Raw genomic sequence first — 24802 nt, forward strand, 5'->3', positions numbered from 1 at the left:
TGGCTGGTTTACTCTTGACAGTCTCTCCCTGGACTCTTGTTGGGAAGAGGGGGAGGGAGTGGAACTTAGAAGAGGAAGATCTGGAGAGGAGTAGGTAGGTTTGTTAGTTAACATTCACGATTTGGATTATTTTTGGAATTTTTAGTATTTAGTTCTGCCCTTCAGGGTCATGATAAAATTAAATGAGATAATATGTATAAGGTATCTCTGTGGTGCTTAGTACATAGTCAGCAGTAGAATAGAGGGGGCGCCTGCCGGCTCAATAGGTAAAGCATGTGACTCTTGATCTCAGGGTCCTGAGTTCTCACCCACTTTGAATGTGGAGCCTATTTAAAAAAAGGCAGAACACATGGAACTTCTTTCCTTTATCAAGAATTAATTCTATGCTGAAACCTATTACTAGTGAACATATTGCCACATAGATGTTACTTACATTTGTTACCAGTAGCAGGGCTGTAAAGAGGAAGGTATTTTCATCCATCTCTAATATATTATGACTATTACATTCAAATTTTATCTTCTGGGTAATGGAGAGGACATTAAGATGAAATTGTTACAGTTAAGATTCAGAGAAGTTGTAATGTTTCTTTCCTAGAGCTGTAAATGACTTGAGTGGGTACTTATAGATAGCATGTCAGAAAACTAATAAATCACTGCCAGTTTTGTTTCAAAAACCTTTTAACTAGACTTTATTTATGGTAAGTTGTTTCCTGAGAGACTTGTAGCATTTCATACTTTTTTTAAGACCCACCAACTATCAATTCAGGATGTAGAAAGATCATTATTGTGTGTATTTTTAAACATCACATACCTGTCTCTTTTGCCTTTGTTTTATCACGCACTGCTTTTCAGCTCAGCAAATAGATGAGTTTGCTGTGGATTTGGTGTGTTGTTGACTTAGCTTTTCACCCCCCCCCCCCCGCCAGTATCTATATTCTGCAGTCATGTATTTCCAACCTACTGTATGCCTGAAACTCTTTGCACTTTGATAGTTTCTGTGGGTCTGGGAGTCCAGTTGCTGGGTAACTATGTGCTGAGTCAGTTCTAGTAGCCTTTGTTTTAGTTCTTAGTTATGGGGCAGGAAGGAAAGAAGCAATTCTGGTTTTACTCCCATCTATCCATTATCTGGAGGATTAGAATTTATCCCTATGGTCCTCCCAGGGAAGTCACACTGTTGAAATAATAATGGCTACACTTAATATCCAATATTCACAGAGTACTTGGAATGGACAAGCATTGTTCTAAACACACTAGATGTGAAACTAACTCGTTTTGTCCTTACTATCATTTCATAAGGTAAGGACTGTTATCACCCCCATTTTACAGATATGGGAACTGAGCCACAGAGAAGTTAAGTAGATTGCCCAAAGTCACTCAGTAAGTGGAACAGCCTGATTTTGAACCCAGGTATCCTGACTTTAAAATCTGTACTTTTTTTTTCTTTTTTAAGTAGTCTCTACATCTAACGCAGAGCTTGAACCCACAACCCTGAGATCAAGAGTTGCACAATCCACTGACTGAGCTAGCCAGGAACCCCTAGAATCTGCACTTTTAATTATGTGCATCTACTGATAATAAATAGCTATCGTTTATGAAATTCAGGGGATATATAAATCAGACTGGTAGGACTTTAAATGTTTCAGAGTTTTTGCTCACTTTCCTACATTTTTTGAACATGCAACTTGTTCAGCAAAAGGGAGAGCAACCAGTATACATCACCAAGTGCCTGCAGTGCTGTCATTATGTCAGGCAGCTTAAACACATTTTCTCATTCGGCTCTTTGCATAACCCTGTGAAGTAGGTAGGATTATTCTCCCTGCCTTTTCAAATGAGAAAGCTACCCCCAGAGGGTTAATTAGCTACTTCATGGTCACACAGCCCGTGAGGAGCAGAGCTGGGACTTAATCCTGGATCTTTCTGACTCCAGGGCCTATATTCTTACCCACAAACTTTCCACTGGAAAAATCATGAGCAACAGCTCATTGGGACCTCGCCATTCCCGTAGTCCAGCAACTTGGCATTTCTTCCTCTCACACCAGCGGTGCTTTTGGAATCTGTAGGCTATGGACTGTCAGCTCACCTTCACTGGCATCTCTCTTAACGTAGCCTTTCTTCTCTGACCCTATGCTTTGGCCTCATGTCAGGCCTCACGTCATGATTCCTTCCTCGTCTCCCCATCACACCCTACACTTCCCGTGCCACCTCTAGCCAACCTTGCCAAGGGCACTTCTGTTCTCATGCTCCCTATTAAGTGCCTTTCAGTGACTCTCACCCTGAGGAAGCTCAGCCGGTGTCTGAGGCCTTTGCCGTCTGCTGTGTGCATCTCAGCTCAGGGCTGTACCCTGAGCCCTTGCTGTCATCCTCTGGCCATGTAGGCTTCCTGGCCAACTTTGGTTGCATGGAGCTCCTTGCAGGGCCTGGAGAGGGCCTGCTGTCTCCTGCATCCACGTCTTTGGAAAGCTTTTTCTTCCTTGACAACCCAGAGGATATATTTCAGAACTAATCTGAAGCATTATTTCTCTTCCTCACCCTCTAGGGCAAATGTAACCACCTTTTCAATCATGCCCACATGCTACTCTGTATTTTTGTAATAGCTCTTCAGTAGTATATTTCATTTAGTGGCAGTGGGATTGAAGAACACTCCAGAGCCTCAAGTTTTTCCATCATTATATATTTTTTGAATGGCTCTGTGGAAATTCCCCAACATTAGTGTATGTCAAAGTGTATGTCTATGGTCGATGGGCAAATAAAATTATCCTACTATCCAAAAAATGTTGTAATATATAAAACAAATACAGTGCTCTTTGTGTTAGACTATTAAATATTTTTCCCTCCTAGAAGAAGGATGAAAGTTTAACCTACCTTTTAGGTCGCCAGGTGACAGATCCTTTTTTTTTCCCTCAATATTTATTTATTTTTGAGAGTGAGCACGAGCTGGGGAGGGGCCGAGAGAGAGGGGATAGAGGATCCGAAGCAAGCTCTGAGCTGACAGCAGTGAGTCTGATGTGGGGCTCAAACTCATGAACGGTGAGATCATGACCTGAGCTGAAGTCAGACTGCCGCTGACTGAGCCACCCAGGCACCCCAACAGATTCTTATTTACGTGTAGAACCAAATGCAGGAAGCAGGATGTAATCTCCAATTAGCAACAGTGCCCTGAGAAGAACTGAGAAATTGCCTGTGAAAACATCCTGTGGATGATGAAATATACAGAGAAGGTTCTTGTATTTTTCACTTTTACTTCTAATGTGGCTTAGTTTCAATTTATCAGTGATGTCACCATTTGCAGATTAACAGCCTCAGATTCCCTACAGGGGATAATTGTTCTTTAGTACCCAATTTTGTGGTTATTAGTTCTGATCAGTGGTAGGCGTTCTGCTAAGTAGATGATGTCAAATAAAAATAATAAAGATGCCACAGGTGGGACTGTGAGGTTGGGAGCTCATCCAGTAATAAGTACCTCTACGTTGCCTTTGCTATTTTTTATCTTTTCTCTGCATTCAGCAAAAATGAGTTTAGTTGGGAATACCAGACAAATTACAACCTAGGACATGCAAGCTATGACAAAGCCATAGGGAAGTCCCCAGGAGTGTGATTTTTGTTGATTGCTAACAATTAATTTGATGGCAAGAGGCACTACGTCCTGTTGCAACTGCAGTATATGCCTGATAAACAGCACGGGTGTCCTAAATAATTCCTTTTTCTGTTCTTTCTTTATCTAGGCAGATAGAATGCTGTGAAACAGCTGATGAATTCTACAGCACCATGGGGCGCCTTACCCAGGAGATGCTAGAGAATGACCTTCTGGAAAGCCATGAACTCATGCAAGTGAGTGGGCAGCATGGCCCCACCTTGGCTCAGGGAATGCTGGGTGCTGTGGGAACAGGTGGTGCCATGGCAGCCATCTTGGGAAATATGTCTGGCCAGCCATCACATTGAGTTTTTCACTTGACCATGAGCCTATATATAATTTGATAAGAATCTAACTATGTCACAAGAGGAAGGAAGAAATGAATTATGGATATTTGTTATGCTTCCATTCAAGCTGCGTTGCTTAAAACTCATAAAGTGCAATCCAACCTCAAAAAAAACTCCCCAAATTACCAAGTATTTCTTCTAAAGCTGATTCTTAACCTTCAGAAAGGGAGACTTGTAGGGCAACATATTATTTTGGGGGAGAAATTATTGAGGGCTGAAAAGAAAATTCTTTAAAAAACTTTTTAAATTATTTATTTATAGAACAAGTGGGGGAGGGGTGGAGACAGAGGGACAGAGATAATTTCAAGAAGGCTCTATGCTCAGCGTGGAGCCTGAGCATGGCTCAATCCCACCACTGTGAGATCATGACCTGAGCTGAAATCAAGAGTCAGATTCTTAACCGACTGAGCCAACCAGGTGCCCACACACCAAAGGAGATTATTCTAATCAGTATTTTGGTTTATTTGTTTTACCCATATTTTCTACTCATGTTATTATATATTAATCATAATATAGAAAGTCTTGAAGGGTTTTGTTATTATCTAGCATGTTATTATATCTCACTATCATATTCACCAAGGCATTAAAATCAATAGTGAATATAGAAAAAGATGACGGATTTGTTAACGTTGTCTCTTGCATTAGGTTCTATAACATATTTTATCCTTATTCTCCTCTGATTACTGCTGCTTTTCCTGGTTGTTCCCCTTGCCCACTGACCAACGCTGGGTCTTGTCCAAGGTTGCCCTTTGGCCTTAGTTTCTTCTTTCTCTGTGATTTGTCTTTCCTTTTTTTTGTTTCAGCTTTTACCTTTATCTTGGGTTCTGTGTATGAGGTCATGTTTGGGTGCTGGGCCAAGTCAACAGATTGGAAAACGAAGACTCAGGCCCTGACTTAGGGCTTGAGAAGGGAGGAGTTTCCATTCCTTTGCTCATTTCCTGGCACTTCCAGCTTCTCAGAATCCCTTATTTTTAGAAAATGTTGGCCACCTGATAGAACTGCCCTGAACATTCATATATTTTATTTCAACTTTGCATTCTCGTCTCTTCTTCCTTCTTTCCTGTCTGTCTCAGAGGAAGAAGGGTTCTGTGTGGTGCTGACGTTGGTGCTGTGATCCTGATTCTTCTCACACATCCTGGGGCCACTGCTTCATCACTCATTCTCTCTCAGAGGGAAAAGTACCTCTTGTTGAACATGGTTCTGTGTACAAAGTCCATGCTTGGCATTTTCCACATATGAGATCCTTTACGTCCCAGAGAGCTGCCGGATTCATCTGCCCAAGGCAGGACTCTAGGATATTGTCCTTTCTCCCTCGCTCATGAACTTCAATGGCTACTCACTGCCTACAAAACGAAGCATGGGTTTCTCAGTTTATCTAGGGCTCTCAACTGTCCTATCTCCTCCCTTTCATACCCTTGACTGATTCTGGTCAAGTCAGGCTGTCCTCCATGCTCTCAGGAATCCCTGGGAATATGCCCCTTCTGTACCTGTGCCTTCTGTTCAGTCTTTCTCTTCTACTTTCACATGACTAAGCCCTGCCTCCTCATGAAAAGGGCTGGTTCAGATGCCATCTCCTTTGTGAGGCAGCCTCTGATAGTCTCAACGAAAATCATCTCCCATTTGTCTGAATCGCTGTGGCATTTTCTTTGTATCTCTCTTGTGAACATTCATCACATTCATTCTACCTTGATTTAAGACTGTATCTTATTTCCTCAGTGATACTAAATTTTTTTAAATGTTTATTTTTGAGAGACAGAGTGCAAGCAGGGCAGGGCAGAGAGAGAGGGAGACACAGAATCAAATCAGGCTCTAGGCTTTGAGCTGTCAGCACAGAGCCCAATGCGGGGCTTGAACTCACGGACCTCAAGATGATGACCTGAGCTGAAGTTGAATGCTTAACTGACTGAGCCACCCAGGTGCCCCTCAGTGATATTTTTAAGCTCCTTGAGAACAGGGCCTGTGGTTTGCTCATAACCACTTAGCACTTTGCCTTTTACTAGAGCTGCTCAATAAATGTATTACCTCATTAAGCAAACATCATTGGAGAGTTTGCGATTAATTTCCTGCCTTCTCTTTTTCAATAAATATTTGCTGAATTAAACAACACTCATATGGTGGCCCTACTTCCAGATTCTCTCCGCTCTAATACAATACAATCGGCATTTTGCTGCCAGAGCGATTGTCCACACTTCTTTGGTCATTTCATTGTTCTTCATAATGCCTTCACCGCTTCCTTGTTATTAACTGCAGTAAATAAAAATGTGTCAGCCTAGTTTTCTAGGCCTTATATTAACTTCTCCAGACATTTTTGAGCATCTCTATCTGTCAAAAGACTTCCTTGAGGAAATGACTGTCTGGGTTTACCTTTAAAGATGGAGTTCGTCAGGCTCTGTGTATGTATGTGAATACATGTGGGTGCGTGCACATGCACGTGTGAGATTGGGTGTGTGTATGTTGGAGGCAATGATGCAGAGCAGGAAGGGAAGTCATGGTTGAGAAAGGGGCACAAGGGAAGACATAGCAGTGGAAAACTTTATGGTGTGTGAAGTATTTGGTATTTGGTGTGGGTATGGAGGACCACGACACGTGGTAAGGATTGGACTTGACCCCCTAGGTCAGAGGTTGTGAAATGGTGCTTGTTGGAATTCTAGGGATTCTGTGGAGCCTTTGGAAAGGGAAAAAGAAGACCTGAAACATTTTAAGGAGAGAAGGAAAACGGTCTGAGTTGTGGCCTCTGTCAGATGCAGGGGCAGCTCTGTGAAGGGTGGACTTGAAGGGGTCAAGTCTGATAGCAGGAGCGTGTGAGAGGCGGTGAAGGGTATAAACAAGGATGGAACAGAGACAGTACTTGGGAGGTGAAATTGATGGAACTTGGCCTTGGAAAATGGACATGGAGTGAGGGAGAAAGAAATGGGGAGACAACGGCAACCTACAGGTTTCTGGCTTAGGACAAAGAGCGTAAGTTTATGGGGGGCGGAAGATGGGTTTGTTTGGAGACAGGTTGCATTGAAGGTATCTTCTTGCTGCCCTGATCCTTACCTGTCGAAGGTCTTCCCACTACTTCACAGTGGAACCCACTGCACTGGGCACAGGTCTGTGGCTACCCGGCCTTCTGTCCATGCTCGTTCCTGTGATGGGGCTTGTGGTTCCCTCTGCCACTCTCTGTGCAAAGCAATCTGCCCACCTGGGTCCTACTGAGCCTCTTCTCTCCCCTGCCCCACATAGCCTCTCTTATCTCAGCCCTTATTGACGAGTCTTCCTCCATATTCTTTCAGTACTTAAGATTTTCGACAACTGATTTAATGCCAGTTACAGATTAACTTCTGTTGTTTGGTGTTTTTTCAAATGTGTTCATCTTATTTCTCTAATGAAGTAGTAAGTTCCTTAATGATAAGGGCCTCCTTTTACTATGTATCCTCGTAACACCTAGAGTAGTGGTTGTTGTTTTTTTTTTAATGTCTTATTTATTTTTGAGAGAGAAAGAGAGTGAGTGTGTGCAACAGGGGAGGGGCAGAGAGAGGGACAAAGGGTCCGAAACAGGTTCTGCATTGACAGCAGCAAGCCCAATTACGAGCTCAAACTTGTGAACCGTGAGATCATGACCTGAGCTGAAGTCAGACACTCAATTAACTGAGCCACCCAGATGCCCTTAGATTACTGTTAAGAATATACCCGGTTATGGGATGCCTAGTGGCTCAGTTGGTTAAGTGTCTGACTCTTGATTTTGTCTCAGGTCATGATCTGACCTGAGTTGTGGGTCAGGTTGTGGGATCAAGCTCCGAGCCGGGCTCTGTGCTAGTCATGGAGCCAGCTTAAGATTCTCTCTCTCCATTTCCTAATGCCCCTCTCCTGCTTACACTCTCTCCTTTTCTAAAAAATAAAAACAGAGAATACACCCAGTTGTCTGAATACACAGACCCCTAGAACATTAGAACTCGAGGCAGTGGTTTTCACTCTTGACTGTGTATGAGAAATTTCTCCCAGAGTATGTTAGAATGTGGACATTTAACTCATCGGTGGTTCTGATGCAGCTGTGGTTTTGTTTTTTTAATTCTCAAGTTAGTTAACATACAGTGTAGTCTTGGCTTCAGGAGTTGAAACTAGTGATTCATCTCTTACATATGACACCGAGCACTCATCCTAACAAGTGTCCTTAATACCTGGCACCCGTTTAACTCATTCCTTCACTCACTTTTCCCTCTCAGTTTCAACCCTCAGTCTTTTTCTCTGTGTTTAAGAACCTCTTATGGTTTGCCTCCCTCTCTGTTTTGATCTTATTTTTCCTACCCTTCTCCTGTGATCATCTGTTGACTTTCTCAAATTCCACATAGGAGTGATATCATATCATATCTGTCTCTCTCTGACCTGATGTAGCTGGTTTTTAAACAACACTTAGGGAAGCACTGGTTTAAAAGAAGCTTAAAGATCAACTAACCTTATTCTGTCACTTAATAGAGAGTGAGCTTGTGGCCAGTTTCTTAGGTTGTCTAGTGGCAGGACTGGGAGCCAAGTCCTTCTCTCCTGGCCGACTTTTTCCTTACCATCCAACACACCACTTCCACCTTATTCAAAATGTGTCTTTCCCAAAGCTGAAATCCCCTTTAGAAAAATAAGGCAGCATTTTATTTCACTTAAACATTGCCAGAACGAATGAGAGGTATGTCGACATACCATACCATCTTTGTCCTATAGAAATTTCCAGTCTTAGGTATTAGGAGAAAAGAGGACCACCTCTTTACCTTGCTATAAGAGAATCATAGAGGGAAAAATCAGGCTGTGGCTTGTTTGATTGGATGCCATTTTAGCGGCTTTTCTTCTGCGGAGGAAAACATCTGGATGGAGATGAACTGAGCCTAATTTTGTACAAGTTATGTTTTCATGTTTTTTGTAAAGCATGTCAGTAATGAAAAAAGAAATACGATTTTTTTTTCTTGGCAGTAGCTAAATATAAATGTCTATTTACGTGTATGTTGGTAGTTTGAATAATAAGTTGACTTACTGTTTTTCCTTGGCAGAATAGAGTGTTACGGAGAGAAATGGTGGATGTCATTTCAAGGCACTCTCTTTTCTTTATTCAATCCTTTAAAAAAAATTAAGTCAGTGGCTGGGATCCAATTATGGTGGGCCATAAATCTGTCAGCAAACCTGAAATGGCTCCAGATGAAAAATGTGGACTACGCATAAGGTCTTTATTTTTGAGCTGAAAGAGAAGGATTCTCCTTGGTGGTCTTCCCAGTTTCTTTCCATTCTAAGTGCCACACACAAAACCTGATGGGGTTTTTTTTCCTTCTGTAAATCCTATCACTTTTTTTTTTTTTTAAATTAACAGTGACTGTTTTTAAAAAGTTGATGGTGTCTGAAAAAGACATTGGGAGAATGCCAATGAAATGGTGGATCTGGATTTCAGTGAGACTTTTGACAAAGTCTCTCATGACTTCCTTGCGGGCAATGGAGAGAAAAATCAGGTGCTGTTAGAAGGGTTTGTAGGTGCTTGGGAAAACCTACCTCAAAGTGCGAATCAGGAATTATTGTTCCCTTGGGGGGAGCTCTCATGTGCTGTGAGGCACGATCAGCCCTCCAGCTGTTCACTGTTTCTATCAGTGATGGTGTGGAAATTACAAGGATGTGGATGCTTGTCCAGTAGATGGATCCTGTTAGATTAATTAGTGCTGTGAAAAACTGAAACTGTCTGCCCTGCAAAATTGTGTGTGCCCATCACTGGAAGGGGTTCAGTGCTGCCTTTGTGACCATTGGTTGGAGAGGCTCTAGAGGGAACTTCTGCTTGGGAAGGAGGTTGAACTAAATTATGTTTCCATCCCATTCTAACCCTAAGATTCTATCAGTGTACCATACTTGACACTAAGGTGATTAGTGAAATTTTTTTTTCTTGGAATCCATTGTAAATCTCTGATTTACAGCATTGGAAACCTAGAGCTTCTCAGGTACCCTGAGAACTGTGGTGATGTGTGGTGTATATTCATGGCATAAACTCATCTTCAGATGTGAGATCTTCAACTAAGTGAGTGAATATATGTGAAGAAGTGCTATAAACACATTTTAAAAAAATCCAGGAGCACTGATTTCTTCTTTGAAGGATGAAAATAAAGGATAAAGGAAGATAGACCAAAAAAAAAAGAAAATGAAAGCACCAGTGCGTCCAGTTTTTTGGGTTTTTTGGTTTTTTGGGTTTTTTTTTTTGTCAGATGTCTGAAGCAGAGTGGCTCTTGAAGGAGTTTGCTAGGAGCACAGGCCAATTACTCTGGGTCAGGACGTATTTCCCATACCGTTCTTATCAGCTTCCTTCATGAGGCTGGACAAGGGAATATTTTGATAATTTTTTATAAAGCTGGCAAAAATAAAGCATAAGTGAATCTTCAGCTGGTCATCCTACTAATTGTCTTCAAGGAGACATCTTCATTCATAAGGAATTTTGAAATTACTAGCATTAATACTTCCATCTTTAAAAAAAAGTCTTTTTAATGATACTTATTTTTGAGAGAGAAAGAGCGTGCGAGCAGGGGGGAGACAGAGAACAGAGCGAGAGACAGAATCTGAAGCAGGCTCTAGGCTCTGAACTGTCAGCACAGAGTCCGACATGGAGCTCAAACCCATGGGCCACAAGATCATGACCTGAGCCAAAGTTGGACACTTAACCAACTAAGCCACCTAAGCATCCTAATAATTTTATGTTTTAAATTTGAATCTCAATGGTATGGGTTTCTCTTTTTAAATTATTGAGGTATAATTGATATATTATGTTAGTTTTAAACTATAATATCCTTATATATTTAATATGTAATTTTGAAATTCTGGAGGAAGCACAGGTGCTTTTCCCATTTTGATTTATAGATTTTTAACAGCCTATGTTTTACACCCTGTCACTTTTTTCTTTTTTTTTCCTTTAAAAATAACAGCTAACAATTTTCACCTCGATCTCATTCACAGACATTTGAAAAGGTGGTATCTCTGGAGAAAGCTCACAGCTGATCACACGATCATCTACTAGACTTAATGTTGTCCAGATGACATTAAATGTCTATAAAAGTCATCAAACAAAGCTTTGAAAAACAAGCCTTACATATGAGCATCACTGATGAGTTATTGTTAAAGAAATAATCGGGAGCTGTGAATTTCTGAGTTAACCCACTTGTCGGTTCAGCCCAGAGGAAGTCAGACTACCCCCATCTGCCTCTCACATTCACCACTTGGAATACCCAATCCTGGGTGGATTGATTTGAGAAATGAGCATTGTGTTCCTCAGTATTCTTTTGTCTTTCTCTTTTAAAAAAACGACCTTGAGGGTGTTATGCTGAGTGAAGTAAGTCAGGCAGAGAAGGACAAATATCATATGTTTGCACATATAGGAGGATTAGGAGGAACTTAACGGAGGACCATGGGGGAGAATAAGGGGAGAAATAGTGGGGGAGAGGGAGAGGGACAAACTGACTCTTGAATGCTGAGAACAAACTGAGGACTCATGGGTGTGGGGGGGGGGTTGGGCATGGAGGAGGGCACTTGTGGGGATGATCACTGGGTGTTATATGGAAACCAACTTGACATTAACTATTTGTAAAAAAAAATAAAATAAAAAAATAAGCAGTAAAAATTTGTTTAAAAAGAAAATTAAAATACAAAGAAAAAAAATTTTTTTAATGTTTATTTTTGAGAGATCATGTGTGGGGGAGGGGCAGAGAGAGAGGAAGACACAGAATCCGAAGCAGACTCCAGGCTCCGTGCTGTCAGCACAGAGCCCGATGCGGGGCTCAAACTCATGAGACATGAGATCTGACCTGAGCTGAAGTCTAATGCTGAACAGACTGAGCCACCCAGCTGCGCCCCTCTTTTGTCTTTCTCTAAAGGGGATGTTGAAGTAGAATCTCTCCACCTGCTGTGTGAGGAGCAGAATCTCTTCACACCCAAATCCTAGAACTTTAATGTCTTTCCAGGATTGAAAAGAGTTTAAGGCCATCATTTCAGATGTGGCATTTTTGCTTGTGTTTTTCAGACTGTTTATTCTATGGCTCCATTCCCTTTTCCACAACTGGCAGAGCTGAGGGAAAAATACACCTACAACATTACACCATTCCCAGCCACAGTTAAACCCACCTCGATTTCTGGGTAAGGCTTTTCTTTTCCCCTTGTTTCCATGATAGAAGACTTAGTACCTTAATGTGTTGGTGTAACTTCATATTTGTTAAATCCCAGATATATCTATTCAAAGTAGTTTGGTACCTAAAATCTGAATGTCTCTTTCCCAAAGGTTTTGATTTAAATGAACCTAAGCTGAAGGAATATTTAGGAATATTTTTAATACTTGAAATTATTAAAAAATGTTAACCATTAAAAATTTTAATAATTAAAATAGTGTAAAACAGGTGCATGAAGAAGCAGATGGGCTAATTTAAAATGTACAGACCAGAAATTGGCAAATACTATTCCTGTATAGGAATTTAGTGTTTGAAAGCTTAGCATATCAAATCAATAGTGAAAAGTGTATTTAAATGGAAAAAATGAAATAATAAAACTAGCAGAGGAAAGTGTGGAAGAATATCTTTAGTTCTTTGTAATTGGAAAGGCCTTAATAATAGACTCAAAAACACAAGGGAAAAAATAAGTAGTTTAAAACTAATTTTCTGCATGATTAAAAAACAGAGCAAAACAAAACCTTCATGAGCAGGCTCAAAAATATCTGTGAATAAATAGTTGTGATTGCCGTCTCTCGTGTAAAGTTCCTAGAAATCAATAAGAAAATGGCCATCCCACTGAAACGTGACGAAAGGATGGGGCTTGGTAGTTTATAGAAAAGGTAACATCAGTTGTATGAAGAGAAATGCAGCTAGAACTAGATTCTGACTGTATTTTTATCTGTCACATTGACCAAAATTCAGAAGGTTGATGTGCATTCTGTTGATGGTGCTTTAGGGAAACGCTCTTGCACACTGCAGGTGTAGTACACAAGATTTGTGGCAGGCAATTTGGCAGTATTTTCCCAGATTACTAGTGTGTGTATCCTTTGACCCAGCAATTCCACCTTTATGACTTATCCCACAAATATATTTGTACACCTGCAAAACATAGCGTGTATAAGGTTATTTATTGCAGCATTGCTTATAATATAGGATTGGAAACCACTCAGGCGTGCATTGTTGGTGGCCCGGTTCCATTACATGGGCTACATGCGTACAATACAGCGCAGCTGTAAAATAAGGATGAGGAAGCTCTGTGTGTGAATATGGAGAGAGTCTTAGGTAAATAAGCAAGGTGCAGAAGAGTGTATATAGCATGCTAATGCTTATGCAAAAAGAAGAGAACAGTCAGACGATATAGTTATATTTGCTTATCTGTGCATAAAGAAACTGAAGAATGTATTAGAAATTAGTAACAATGGTCATCTTTGGGAATTAGGTAGGGCACAGGCAGAAGTTGGAAAGGGATGGGAGAGAGACTTGTCATATATGTTATATTCGCAGTTATATATAAAATTTAAACCATAAGACTATCACTTATTTTTTTTAAATGCCACAATTTTCTTTGATATTTCTTTTTTTTTTTTTTTTTAACATTTTCCAAGACGACATGGTAAGGTCAGAGACAGTGATGAAGAGAATGACCCTGACGATGAGGACGCTATCGCTAATGCAGTGGGGTGCCTTGGACCCTTCAGCGGGCTTCTGGCCCCTGAACTGCAGAAGTACCAGAAGCAAATTAAAGGTAAAGAGGTGGCTTTCTGTTTAGATGATCTCAATGTGTTGTTGGTTCACTTAGCAAAGGTATTATTGTGTCCGATAAGTGACTCTTGTTTCCTGACCTAATCACCTTGCTGAAGGTGCCTAAAGGCCTTTACTGAAAGTGCTTACTGTGCTACTCTATCATGTAGTAGCATCTCTCTGTTGTGGGTTGCTCACATCATACCTGTATCTTTTCCTTATGTGTTTTGCCTCCAGTTTATCTGATTCCACATTGTATACTCAGTTCCTTAGCCTGAAACCTGGCAAGTAATAGATGCTTACCACATTCTGTTTTGAGTTTAATTGATAGAGACTGGCTTCTTTTCCTCTATAGAAATAACCCTCTAAATCTAAAGCATTATGGTAGCCTCTCCTTGAATTTGAGCGATTAGAAACTCATTATCTCATAAGACATTCTGCTGGATCCCTCTGCCTAGCCCATGGTTTCTAGTTGTGAGAAGATAATCTCCACCTACCAGTTCTTTTAATAGTTCTTTTGAACAAGAGAGAGCCAGTCTACTCCCTCTTCTATTGGAGGTCTCTTCAAATCTTTGAGGACATCCATCATGTCCCCCAAATCCTTGTCTAAGATCCAAGATCAAAACTTTTCAGAAGGTATGACTTCCAGAACTTTTAATATTCTGTATATTCACCTTTTCATGGCCTGCAGTTTGGTGGTGTCCCTCTTAAAAGGTGGTGCTCTGAATTGGATGCTATGCTACACTTGGTTTTTTTTCTTTCTTTTTTTTTTTTTTTTTTTTTTTTACAAATAGTTTATTGTCAAATTAGTTTCCACATAACACTCAGTGCTCATCCCCACAAGTGTCCTCCTGCATGCCCATCCCTCCTCCCCCCCATACACTTGGTTTTTTTTCTTGTGGAGAATGGACTGCCTGGGGTCTGGACGCCATCGATGTAACGAATTTTTTTTTTTATAGTTTTTTTTTTTTTNTTTTTTTGAGAGAGAGAGACAGACAGACAGCATGAGTGGGGGAGGGGCAGGAAGAGAGGAAGACCCAGAATCCCAGGTAAGCTCCAGACTTCAAGCTGTCAGAACTGAGCCTGACACGGGGCTTGACCCATGAACCATGAGATCATAATCTGAGCCGAAGTCAGACACTTACCCCACTGAGCCACTGCCCCTTAATTTTCTTTTCCTTAAAAATGTGTTTTCAGTAAAAAAGGAAGTAAATTTGTCTGATGTTTAGGCTTTATCTGAATAACAGTTTGAGCAGATGCTATGGTAGTTGAAATTACCTGCTAATTATTTTTTTAGAAGTGGGTCCCAGGCTGTTTTACATACTGTGCTAGAAAAGCCTATGTACTGTGTGTGTACTCTCACACAGTGCTTATTTCTACTTCTTAGATGTAATCTCAATTTTGTTTAAGGGACACATCTGATAGTTGTGGTGTCACAGGAGCAGAAACCACATCAGAGGCAGGAAATGTTTGTTAAATGAAAAAAATAGCCATTCATTTCTAGTGATGCTGTGATTCGAAGTCTTGATTTTTTATTAATGTTTATTCATTTTTGAGCGAGAGAGAGAGCGAGCAAGCACAAGCAGGGGAGGGTTAGAGAGAGACACACACACAGAATCCAAAGCAGGTTCTAGGCTCTGAGCTGTCAGCACAGAGCCCGATGGTGGGGCTCAAACTCACAAACTATGAGATCATGACCTGAGCCAAAGTCAGATGCCTAACTGACTGAGTCACCCAGGTGCCCCAAAGTCTTGATAATAATATAGAATGTGTTGCTATTTGTAACTTAGGAAAAACTCACTTTTAATGACAGACTAAACTCTACAAACAATAAATTCCTTATAAATCCTCATGCAGTTATATGCAAATCTGTAAACTGACTTTAGACACCTGGAGGTATATTTGCCTAAGAGAATTTTAGAAGATGGCAGTGATGTTTATGTGGAAACAGTTGTTCTTATGTCTATAGAATGAACAAAATGGCAATAAAATCCACACAGCTCTTTTCAGACCCACAGTGAGGCTGATCAGAAAATACAGAGCTGTTTTCAGGACCAAATGAAAACCAGTATGACAAACTATAGCGTGTGTGTGCATGCGTGTGCGTGTGAGTGTGTGTGTGTGTGGTTAGAATTCCCTGGAGTTTAAGACACTACACCGGGGCATACTGTAATCTTTCTCCCCATGTCCATGTCTCTCTCCTCTGGAGTGCAGAACCGAATGAAGAGCAGAGTCTGCGGTCTAATAACATTGCGGAGCTGAGTCCAGGAGCCATCAACTCCTGTCGAAGTGAGTACCACGCAGCTTTCAACAGTATGATGATGGAGCGCATGACGACAGATATCAACGCGCTGAAGCGGCAGTATTCCCGGATTAAGAAGAAGCAGCAGCAGCAGGTTCATCAGGTGTATATCCGGGCAGGTAATGTGATTCTTGGTTTGTTTGAATCAATTTCCCCTCTGTGTCCGCTTGTGAAGCAAAGAACCACATTCCTAGGATCCCCTCGGTGTTGCAACTGTGGAGCTCACACCTGCAGACACTGCCTGCATGAGGCAATGGCCTATTTAGCATCTCCTTTCTTATTTCATCAGGCTCTGCGGAAGAAAGAGGCCATGGGTCCCTTTTAGGTACCAAGAACCAGGCACTTGATGGTATTAAGCTCGTCTTTGCTATGTGTGCTTGTGGAGAGGGGTTGACAAATGATGAAAATGTTGCAAAAGCCATGCAGTCCTTGGACTTGAGACATTTTGGAGCTCTTGCCTCCTAAATTTTAGCCATTTGAAAATGGAATCTATTCATCTGTGCACTTGTAAACTAAGCTATCCACTAGTCATTTCAGTAGTAATATAACAGAGGTTGTGATCAGACAAAAAGGAATAAACCATTCCTGTGCCTCCCTGATGGCTTAGTGGGGTCTTGGGGATCTGCTGAGAAGAGCAAAATTGGATTGAGGTTGGAAATGCTCTTTCCCAAGGACTGTCCAGCTTCTTTTTTTTTTTTTTTTAATTTTCTTTTTAAATTCCAAAAATCCCAGTGAACGGTCTGCTTTATTTAATACATGCTGATTTGGGAAGTGGTTTGTCTTGTTCTATGTGAAATCCTAATGATAATGATGCCTGTCCAGTGTTAATCAAAACATGAAGCTGACTTGTGAGCACGTGACTGATCTTGCACAAAAACTGTACTTACCTTCCACCTTTGGAGGAGAAGTGGGTAACTTCCAGAAGATTTTTACTTTAACTTGAATTAAGAGGGCGATCACAAAAGAAACAACTGAAGCATTTTAATTTTAAAAATATTGGCTCAAACATATCCTCGTTTTTGTTGTTAAAACAAATAAATGAAGCAAGTAAGGATGGATATGCTTCTGTCATTTTTAAAAGATGAGGAAATGTTGACTCAGGAAGGTTTAGCAGGGCTATATAGCAATGGCGGGTGGTCAGGCCAACGGCTATACCTTTGTGTTCTGATTCTTTACATAGTCCCTTTTCCATCTGAACCCTACACATCTGTGGGTGCGATGGTGAACAGTTGTTAGGGGGTATTATTAAATCAGCCTGGTGTCTTGTACTGTAGCTAGGGGTCAGTAAACTGTATTCCACAGGCCACATCCTGCTAGCTGCCTGTTTTTATAAATAAAGGTTTATTGGGGGGTGCCTGGGTGGCTTAGTCGGTTAAGCGTCCGACTTTCGCTTAGGTCATGATCTCACGGTTCGTGGGTTCGAGCCCCGCGTCGGGCTCTGTGCTGACTGCCAGCTCAGAGCCTGGAGCCTGTTTCAGAGTCTGTGTCTCCCTCTCTCTCTGACCCTCCCCTGTTCACGCTGTCTCTCTCTATCCTAGACATAAAAAAAATAAAAAATAAAAAAAAATAAAGGTTTATTGGAACACAGGCATGCCCGCTTATTTACATATTGTCTGTGGCTGCTTTTGCACTACAAAGTCTAAAATATTTACAGTCAGGTCCTTTACAGGAAAAGTTTGCTGACTCTTATCTGGATCATGGTTTGTGTGGTTCCTTTTAGGCAGAGATTGTTACTCAAAGGCAAAGTTCTAGAGCATTGCTTCTGAAGCTTCTGTGTGCATATAAATCACTTGGGGATCTGTTAAAATGCATAATCTGTTTTAGCAGCTTTGGGGTGGGGCTGAGATTATGCATTTCCAACAAGCTCCTGGGTGATGCCAGTGCTGCTGGGTAGGGATCACACTTTGAGTAGCTTTTAGAAGAGATGCTCTAAGATAGGATTAGCAGTGTAGTGGAGAGGGTGCACTTGACCTCAGCTTCTGAGATGTAAAGTAAGGTGGTGAGGATGGCGGTTGAGGTACCAGCTTCCCAGGTTAGGGAGGACGGGAAGTTAGGGCCTTTTGGACCTGGTGGCTTCTGTTTTTGTGGAGAAATTGGAGGAAATGTTTGCTTGGGAATATGCTGGGGGAATAAGGCAGGAGCATATAGAAAGTAATGAAGATTTGGGTAGGTCATTGAACAGAACAGAAGGAAGAGGGAAAGAAAAGGAGGGTTCAGTGGCTTTGAGGACCCAACAAAATAGGAAGTTATGAATCTGAAGGGCCCTCAGTCCACATGTCTGTGTGATTTTTTTCCATCCTTTTTGGAAAAGATAAAAATCCTGGGTTGGGGTTTTGCCAGGCATAAAGATAGGGATGTCAAGAATGTGTGGTTATCGGTGAGGCAGCATCCCGCTGATCAGCCACACATCTAGCCAGGTGAGTGGTGTAAGTGACTCACAGATAGACGAGGGGTTATGGGAGGTTGGGAAGATCAAAGAATCCAAGTCTCTGGTTCAGTGCCGTATTTAGTTATATTGAGAGCCTGAGAGCTAGAAGAGCCGAAGAGAAGAATCAGAGACTTAAAATATTTTTCAGGTAAGGTAGATCTGGGTGATGAGGTTTCGGATAGAACTGGGGAGGCTGAGGAAGTATGAGGATGGGTCAGTGAGAGAAACAGTCAGGTCACTGAGGGAGGTACTAGGATATAGGGTGGAGACGGGACCATAGTCAACGTTTTCAGTAAACCCTGGAGTGTGACCCGAGGTAGATGACAGCAGTCGAGAAGCCTAGAAGTGAGCTCAGGCGTGTCAGGAGGAAGGGATGCTCACACAGAGATGGTAGAGCCTTCTCCCTGCTGCTGCTGCCTGCCATCGTCATGCCTGGGGCTGTGTGTGTTTGAGCGTCATCTGAAATAGACGCTTGGTCATAGCCACCGGAAAGGAATACTATCAACAGTGCCCTCCAAGAGAGCACGGCTTGGGTGCTTTCCAGTTTTCAGTTTGCTTCCAAAGTCCATTGAGGACACAGGAATGGGACCAGGCGTCAGGAGCAGCGATCTCCCTGCATTTCCACCACCTTCTTATCACCTCTGTCATTCTGCCGTCTCTCACCTTTATAATATGCAGTGTGTTCTTTTCCTACCCCTTAGAAGCTAACAGCTGATCGTCCATATGGTCGTAGTGTTTGACTTATTTTTAGAACAGTCTTCTAAGGTTTTCTAGATACAGGACCTCTGAGGTGGTTTCTCAGAGACAAAAACTCTCAGTAGGAAACAGCAGGGTATCTGCACTTTAGTAATGAGGCGCTTCTTTTTGTATCCTCAGCCTCTTGTCTCCTTCTTTTGGAAAAGGAAGGAACAGGTACCCCAGGCTCTAGGGTTGAATTCAGTTTCTGTTACCTTCAGTCACATGACTCCGCAAAACCTGGCAGATCCGTGGTTGGGGTGGAGATGTGGGGACAGCCTCTGTGTGATTCCTGTTCTGTGATGGATGGTTTTTCTGTGGTCCGTTTCACACAACCTTTCAACATTTCTTTCAGATAAAGGGCCAGTGACCAGCATTCTCCCATCTCAGGTAAACAACTCTCCGGTCATAAACCACCTTCTTTTAGGAAAGAAGATGAAGATGTCAAACAGACCTGCCAAGAATGCGGTCATCCACATTCCCGGTCACACAGGAGGCAGAACGTCTCCTGTCCCCTATGAAGACCTCAAGGCGAAGCTCAATTCTCCGTGGCGAACTCACATCCGAGTCCACAAGAAGAACATGACGAGGACCAAGAGTCAGCCGGGCTGCGGTGACACTGTTGGGCTGATAGACGCGCAGAACGAGGGCTGCAAGACTAAGAGCCCGGGGGCCACCGAGCTCTCCTCCAGCCGAGCAGCGGCAGCGGGGGGAGACGGCGGCAGCTCTGAAGGCGGCGCGGGGAGGACAATCGAAGGGCAGTCGCCAGAGCCCGTGTTTGGGGATGCCGACGCCGATGTGTCTGCGGTCCAGGTGAAGCTAGAAGCCTTGGAACTGAACCAGAGGGAGGCACCTGCCGACCCTGAGCCCACAGTGCACGCGCCCTGCCAGCGGCACTTCCCGGAGCTGCCTGAGACCCCCGGGGGAAACAGAGCCACCAGCAAACCTCCCCAGGGCGGCCACCTGAAAGCGCCCATCTTTAGCCCTTTCCCCAGCGTCAAACCACTACGCAAGTCAGCCACTGCCAGGAATTTGGGATTATATGGCCCTACAGAGAGAACCCCAACCGTGCACTTTCCTCACATGAGCAGGGGCTTCAGCAAACCCAGCGGTGGAAACAGTGGCACTAAGAAACGATGATGGCCCTCAGGAGCTTTGAACATAGCTGCGCCTTCCTGTGGTGTGGTCTAAGGGTTTCCAGCTGAGTGGCTCCAAAAGAGTGTTAATTGTCCAGTGAAAATGAATAGAGAGGTTCAGAGATGAGCACCAGTCTGTGAACATGGGCAAGGAAATTTTCTGGTGGGAGCCGGGATGCGGATGTTTTCCCTGCCCACCGCTAACCGGTCCAGTGAATTCTTGTGGCAGAATAAATATTGTAGCTTTGTAGTGTGAAGTTTCCCCTATTTTTCATTGTGAGTTGTTTAGAAATGACTGTGTATCTAGACCGTTAACCTCTCTCCCTTCTTCCTGTTCTGAGGGCCACCAGGGTCCTGTGACAACAACACCCCCCCCCCGCCCCCCGCCCCCAACCTTCTGGTTTTCCGGGCGTTAGCGATACTCAAGCATGCACACACTAGCTTGCTAGAAGAGAAACTGTACAAAGGAAGTAAGTTTCTTCGTTGCAAAAAACTTCCTGATTCCCTCTTCCTGCCCCTCTGGGGGACTGTGTGTGTGTGTGTGTGTGTGTGTGTGTGTGTGTGTCTCCAGTGGTTTCTCTCAGCCAGTCTCAAGATTGTTTTCTCATTCTAGTGCTAAAGTGCAGGAGAAAAATGTAGATAGCCTTAGTTTCCATTTCTGCCTGCAAAATGAAGAAAACTCTTTATCTGCTGAAATTTAGGTTAATCCACCAATTTGAAGATCTTATCCAGAGAACACACATGCATTAAGCAATCACTCTGAACGGCCTGCTGATTCCGCTAAGCTTTCCCCACGGTTCATTTTTCTCCTCTTAAGAAGAGTTATGGTCCTCAGTGTTGGGATGACTTGATGGCCTCTCCATGGAGCATGTCCTGTATCCTCCGCCGGGCAGCTCACTTACTTACCAGCTCTTCATGGCAGATGCAGCGAGGCTCGATCATGGCTCGAGCCATGTTCACGGCTGCTGCTCGGAAGCCAGAACACAGCACCTGCAATTCTGTTACTTGAATTTTGTGCTTTTTTGATTAGAGTACTTTGTTGAGTACTTTTGTTACTTGAACACTGCCTTTCTTTGGAGAAGGCATTAGTACTTTGTAGCTCTCTCTTACCCACTTCTGTCCTGGTCCCAGCGGGTCAGAGACAGACCTGTTACTTCCACTATGCAGATGGGAACTCTGAGCCACACAGAGGTGAAGTAGCATTGCAGATACCCAAGGTAAATACTCTCGGTATTCCATGTGACTTGGTCACCTCTCCTCCAGTGCAATAGGCAGGTTTAAATGCTCTTTGTACACAGATGCATTGGCTATATCGGTTCTAAAAACCAAGACTCGAAGCCATTCACTGGACTCCCTCCCGACTCAGAGGACCTTTCTCCAGATGTTACAGAGTCTTGTGATGGCGTTTCACAAAACCAGCTCTATTCTTACCCAAAAAGGTAGTTCATTTAAAAATGCTTCATGCAGCTGTCGTTTTTTCAGAACAAAGGCTCACTCCTCAATTCCTTTCTCTTACTGTCATCCGAAGAATAGACTCAGCGTCTTTATCCTTGTCTCAAAAGACCTTGGCCATGCCTGCAGGCACATTGTTGATGCAGTCAATGTTCATTTGAGCTAACTGGATTGCCAATTCTGAAACCAAAGCTATAATTTTAGAGAGGGCTTTTAATATGATAGGTATTAATTTTTATAATAGAAAATGTGGTGGCATGGGCTTTTTTGAACAGAAGACACAAGAATGACATACAGTGAGAAAAGCCATGTTATCCCTTCTGTGGGATTTTTACCCCCAAAGGCACTGAAGATGGAAGATACGACCTACTGAGTTATTGCGGTTTTGGTCTTGAATTCTGCCGTCTGAAGTTAGAGTGCAGCTGCTTAAAAAGCAGCCCCGCCCACAGCCTTTTTCTTGGGAAGGGAGGAGGTGGCATGTTGGGCTTACCTTGCATCCCTCCCCCAGGGGATGAGACCCACTGTATTTCCCAAAGTTAAGCAAATGACACGATTTTCTTACTTTACAAATAAGAATGATTCCACCTTATATTTTCTCCTCCCCCACTCCAAGTGAGAACAGACTCATCCCTTTGAGGGATGTCTGACTGGAACAGGAGAATTAGTGTTTCTTCTCTTGAGTCAGCTCAGCGCTCCCTGAGGATCTGGCTTCAGGGAGGTGGGTGCTGGGGTGGAGGCCACTTACCACAATCTTTAGGATGGCGCTGTTGCTGTTCACTAAGTGTCTTAGTGTTAGCGGCACGGGCCCCACCGTTTCCCTGTGTTGGTCTTTCTGCGAGAGGGATGAGATGGGCGCATGCTTTGGAAGAATTTTATCCCAAATGGAAGAATGAATAATTGAAAGGATCATAGTCCTTGGAGGTAAAAATGACCTTGTCAGGATTTTAGAAACTGAAGGATTTCTTTTGAAGCACTTTCTGTACCAATAACATGCATGCATTGTACCATGTAATCGCAATGTGACTCGGTCAATTTTGGAGCCTTGCCTACTTTAGGAAATAGAGAAATCTGCAGTAGCCTCCACCACACAGCATGTACAAAGACCAGTATGGACTCATTCTCTCCCCTACGTATTGGACACTGGATGCCACACCAGAAGTACTTACCAAGTAGCCGTTTATTTATTTTTAGATCTGTCTGTCCCCTGTCAGCACTTGTGCGGGGAGTCGCCTCCTTCCAATGCTTCGCACCTCAGTACTCTTACAAAAGCCTCCAGATGATTTAAACCTACTTTGTAATCTTTGACCTATAGGCTGTCACTGTTTGAAACATTGTATTCTCCTTTTTTTTTTGTCTCTTGTTCTGAAGAATTGTACTGATTACAAAGACGTGTATAAAGATTCTCATTGTTGTAGCTCTTGTGCCATTTTCTGAGTGCATGCATAGAATACCGTGGTGGCCCTGACGTTCCCCTTCCCCTTCAAGTTTTTCTCATCCTTGGTCCTGGGAACCAGGGACACAGCCCAATAAGCTCCATCTCCCCCAATCTAATCACTGGGCTGCAGGGTGACCCATGACTGTTTGAGAACTTGGCCAAAGGAGTGGGTTCCTAGGTATGAGTGAGTGTTTACTTGAGAATGTGGGTGTGAATGTAGACGTGTGTATAAAATTAGCCTTTAGATTTGTCATTTTCCTTTGTTTTAATAAAATAGAACAATAAGAATACAATTCAGCTTCCTGGTCTATGGATTCAAGATGAATGGAGAGCTGTGATCACATATACAGGCTGCAGCCTGCTCCCCTCCTCAAGTCTCCTTTTACTCTTTCTGAGCCACTTTCTATGCTGCCTACAGCAATCATCTGAAGCAGCGTTTGAAATACATTATGTTTCTGGGGCTCCTGGGTGGCTCAGTCGGTTGAGCGATTTCAGCTCAGGTCATGATCTCAAAGTTTGTGAGTTCAAGCTCTGCTTTGGGCTGGCACCTCAGAGCCTGGAAACATTTTAAAAAATTAAAAAGTATTATTTTTCCTAATTAAAGAAATAGCATTTATTTTAAGAAAATTTGCAAAACAGCATAAGGAATCCTCGGTGTTCTGGTGTGGGCTTCTCCAGTATGTTCTTGTATGCGTGTGTGCATGTATACACACATCTGAGCATCTACTGGAAAGACAGCTTAATGTACCTTTTTGTGTGTGTATACATGCACGCACGTATACAAGAACATACTGGAGAAGCCCATACCAGAACACCGAGGATTCCTTATGCTGTTTTGCAAATTTTCTTAAAATACATGCTGTTTCTTTAATAGGTACATTAAGCTGTCTTTCCAGTAGATGCTCATATATAGCATCATTTTCAGTGACTTTCCTTCACGTGTCCGTGCCAGAATTCAGTACCTTGTCAAACATGTGGTTCCTGATTGTTGGTAGTATTTGAGAGCATCTTAATACTTAACATATTTGTGTATATCCTTAAGTATTTTCTCAGGGTACATTCATCGAGGGGGTGTTGCTGGATCAGAAAGTATGAACGTTTTGGGGGCATCCGGGTGGCTCAGTTGATTGAGCCTCTGACCCTTGATCTCAGCTTAGGTCATGGTCTCACGGTTTGTGAGATAGAGCCCTGTGTCAGGCTCTGTGCTGACAGTGCTAACAAGCCTGGTTGGGTCTCTCTCTCTCTTTCTCTCTCTCTCTGCCCCTCCCCTGTGTTCTCTCCCTCAAAGTAAAAAATATGAACATGTCTAAGTCCTGTATATTGTCAAATTGCCACCCTTGAAGGTTGAACTTAGTGCACACTGTGGCTAAGAATGCCTGTTTCTCTATGCCTTTGGATGAGGCAGCAGTTGTTTTTTTTTTTTTTTTCTCTTTTTTTTTCCCTAGGCTCTCCATTTTTGATAGAAGCAGTGATATCTCATTCCTGACTTTTAAAGGAACCATTAAGATGTTTGCTGAGATTTCTGGTAGGTATATTTTATCAGGTTAAGGAAATTACCTTTTATTCTCTATTCTTTGTTTACCTTTTTTTTTTTTTTAATCATCAACGGGTACAGTGGACCCTCTAACA

General features: G+C 42.6%; 1 protein-coding gene across 4 annotated transcripts in view; it reads left to right on the forward strand.

The window, feature by feature from the left end:
• Window positions 1-23152, forward strand: part of TBC1D30 (TBC1 domain family member 30) — an 81503-nt gene extending 58351 nt beyond the window's left edge. For 2 of the 4 annotated variants that reach the window (XM_039234297.1, XM_039234295.1), the window contains exons 8-13: window positions 3723-3828; window positions 11984-12096; window positions 13550-13689; window positions 15900-16106; window positions 16277-16336; window positions 19506-23152. In XM_039234297.1, coding sequence (XP_039090228.1) covers window positions 3723-3828; window positions 11984-12096; window positions 13550-13689; window positions 15900-16106; window positions 16277-16336; window positions 19506-20290 — 1411 coding nt within the window. In that variant the 3' untranslated portion in view covers window positions 20291-23152. The remainder of the gene's footprint in view (window positions 1-3722; window positions 3829-11983; window positions 12097-13549; window positions 13690-15899; window positions 16107-16276; window positions 16337-19505) is intronic. The other 2 variants (XM_039234298.1, XM_039234296.1) reach the window with 1 other exon arrangement.
• Window positions 23153-24802: the final 1650 nt, after the last annotated feature.

Source organism: Hyaena hyaena, unplaced genomic scaffold (assembly GCF_003009895.1).
Source record: "Hyaena hyaena isolate Hyena2069 unplaced genomic scaffold, ASM300989v1 scaffold_87, whole genome shotgun sequence".
NCBI lineage: Eukaryota > Metazoa > Chordata > Mammalia > Carnivora > Hyaenidae > Hyaena > Hyaena hyaena.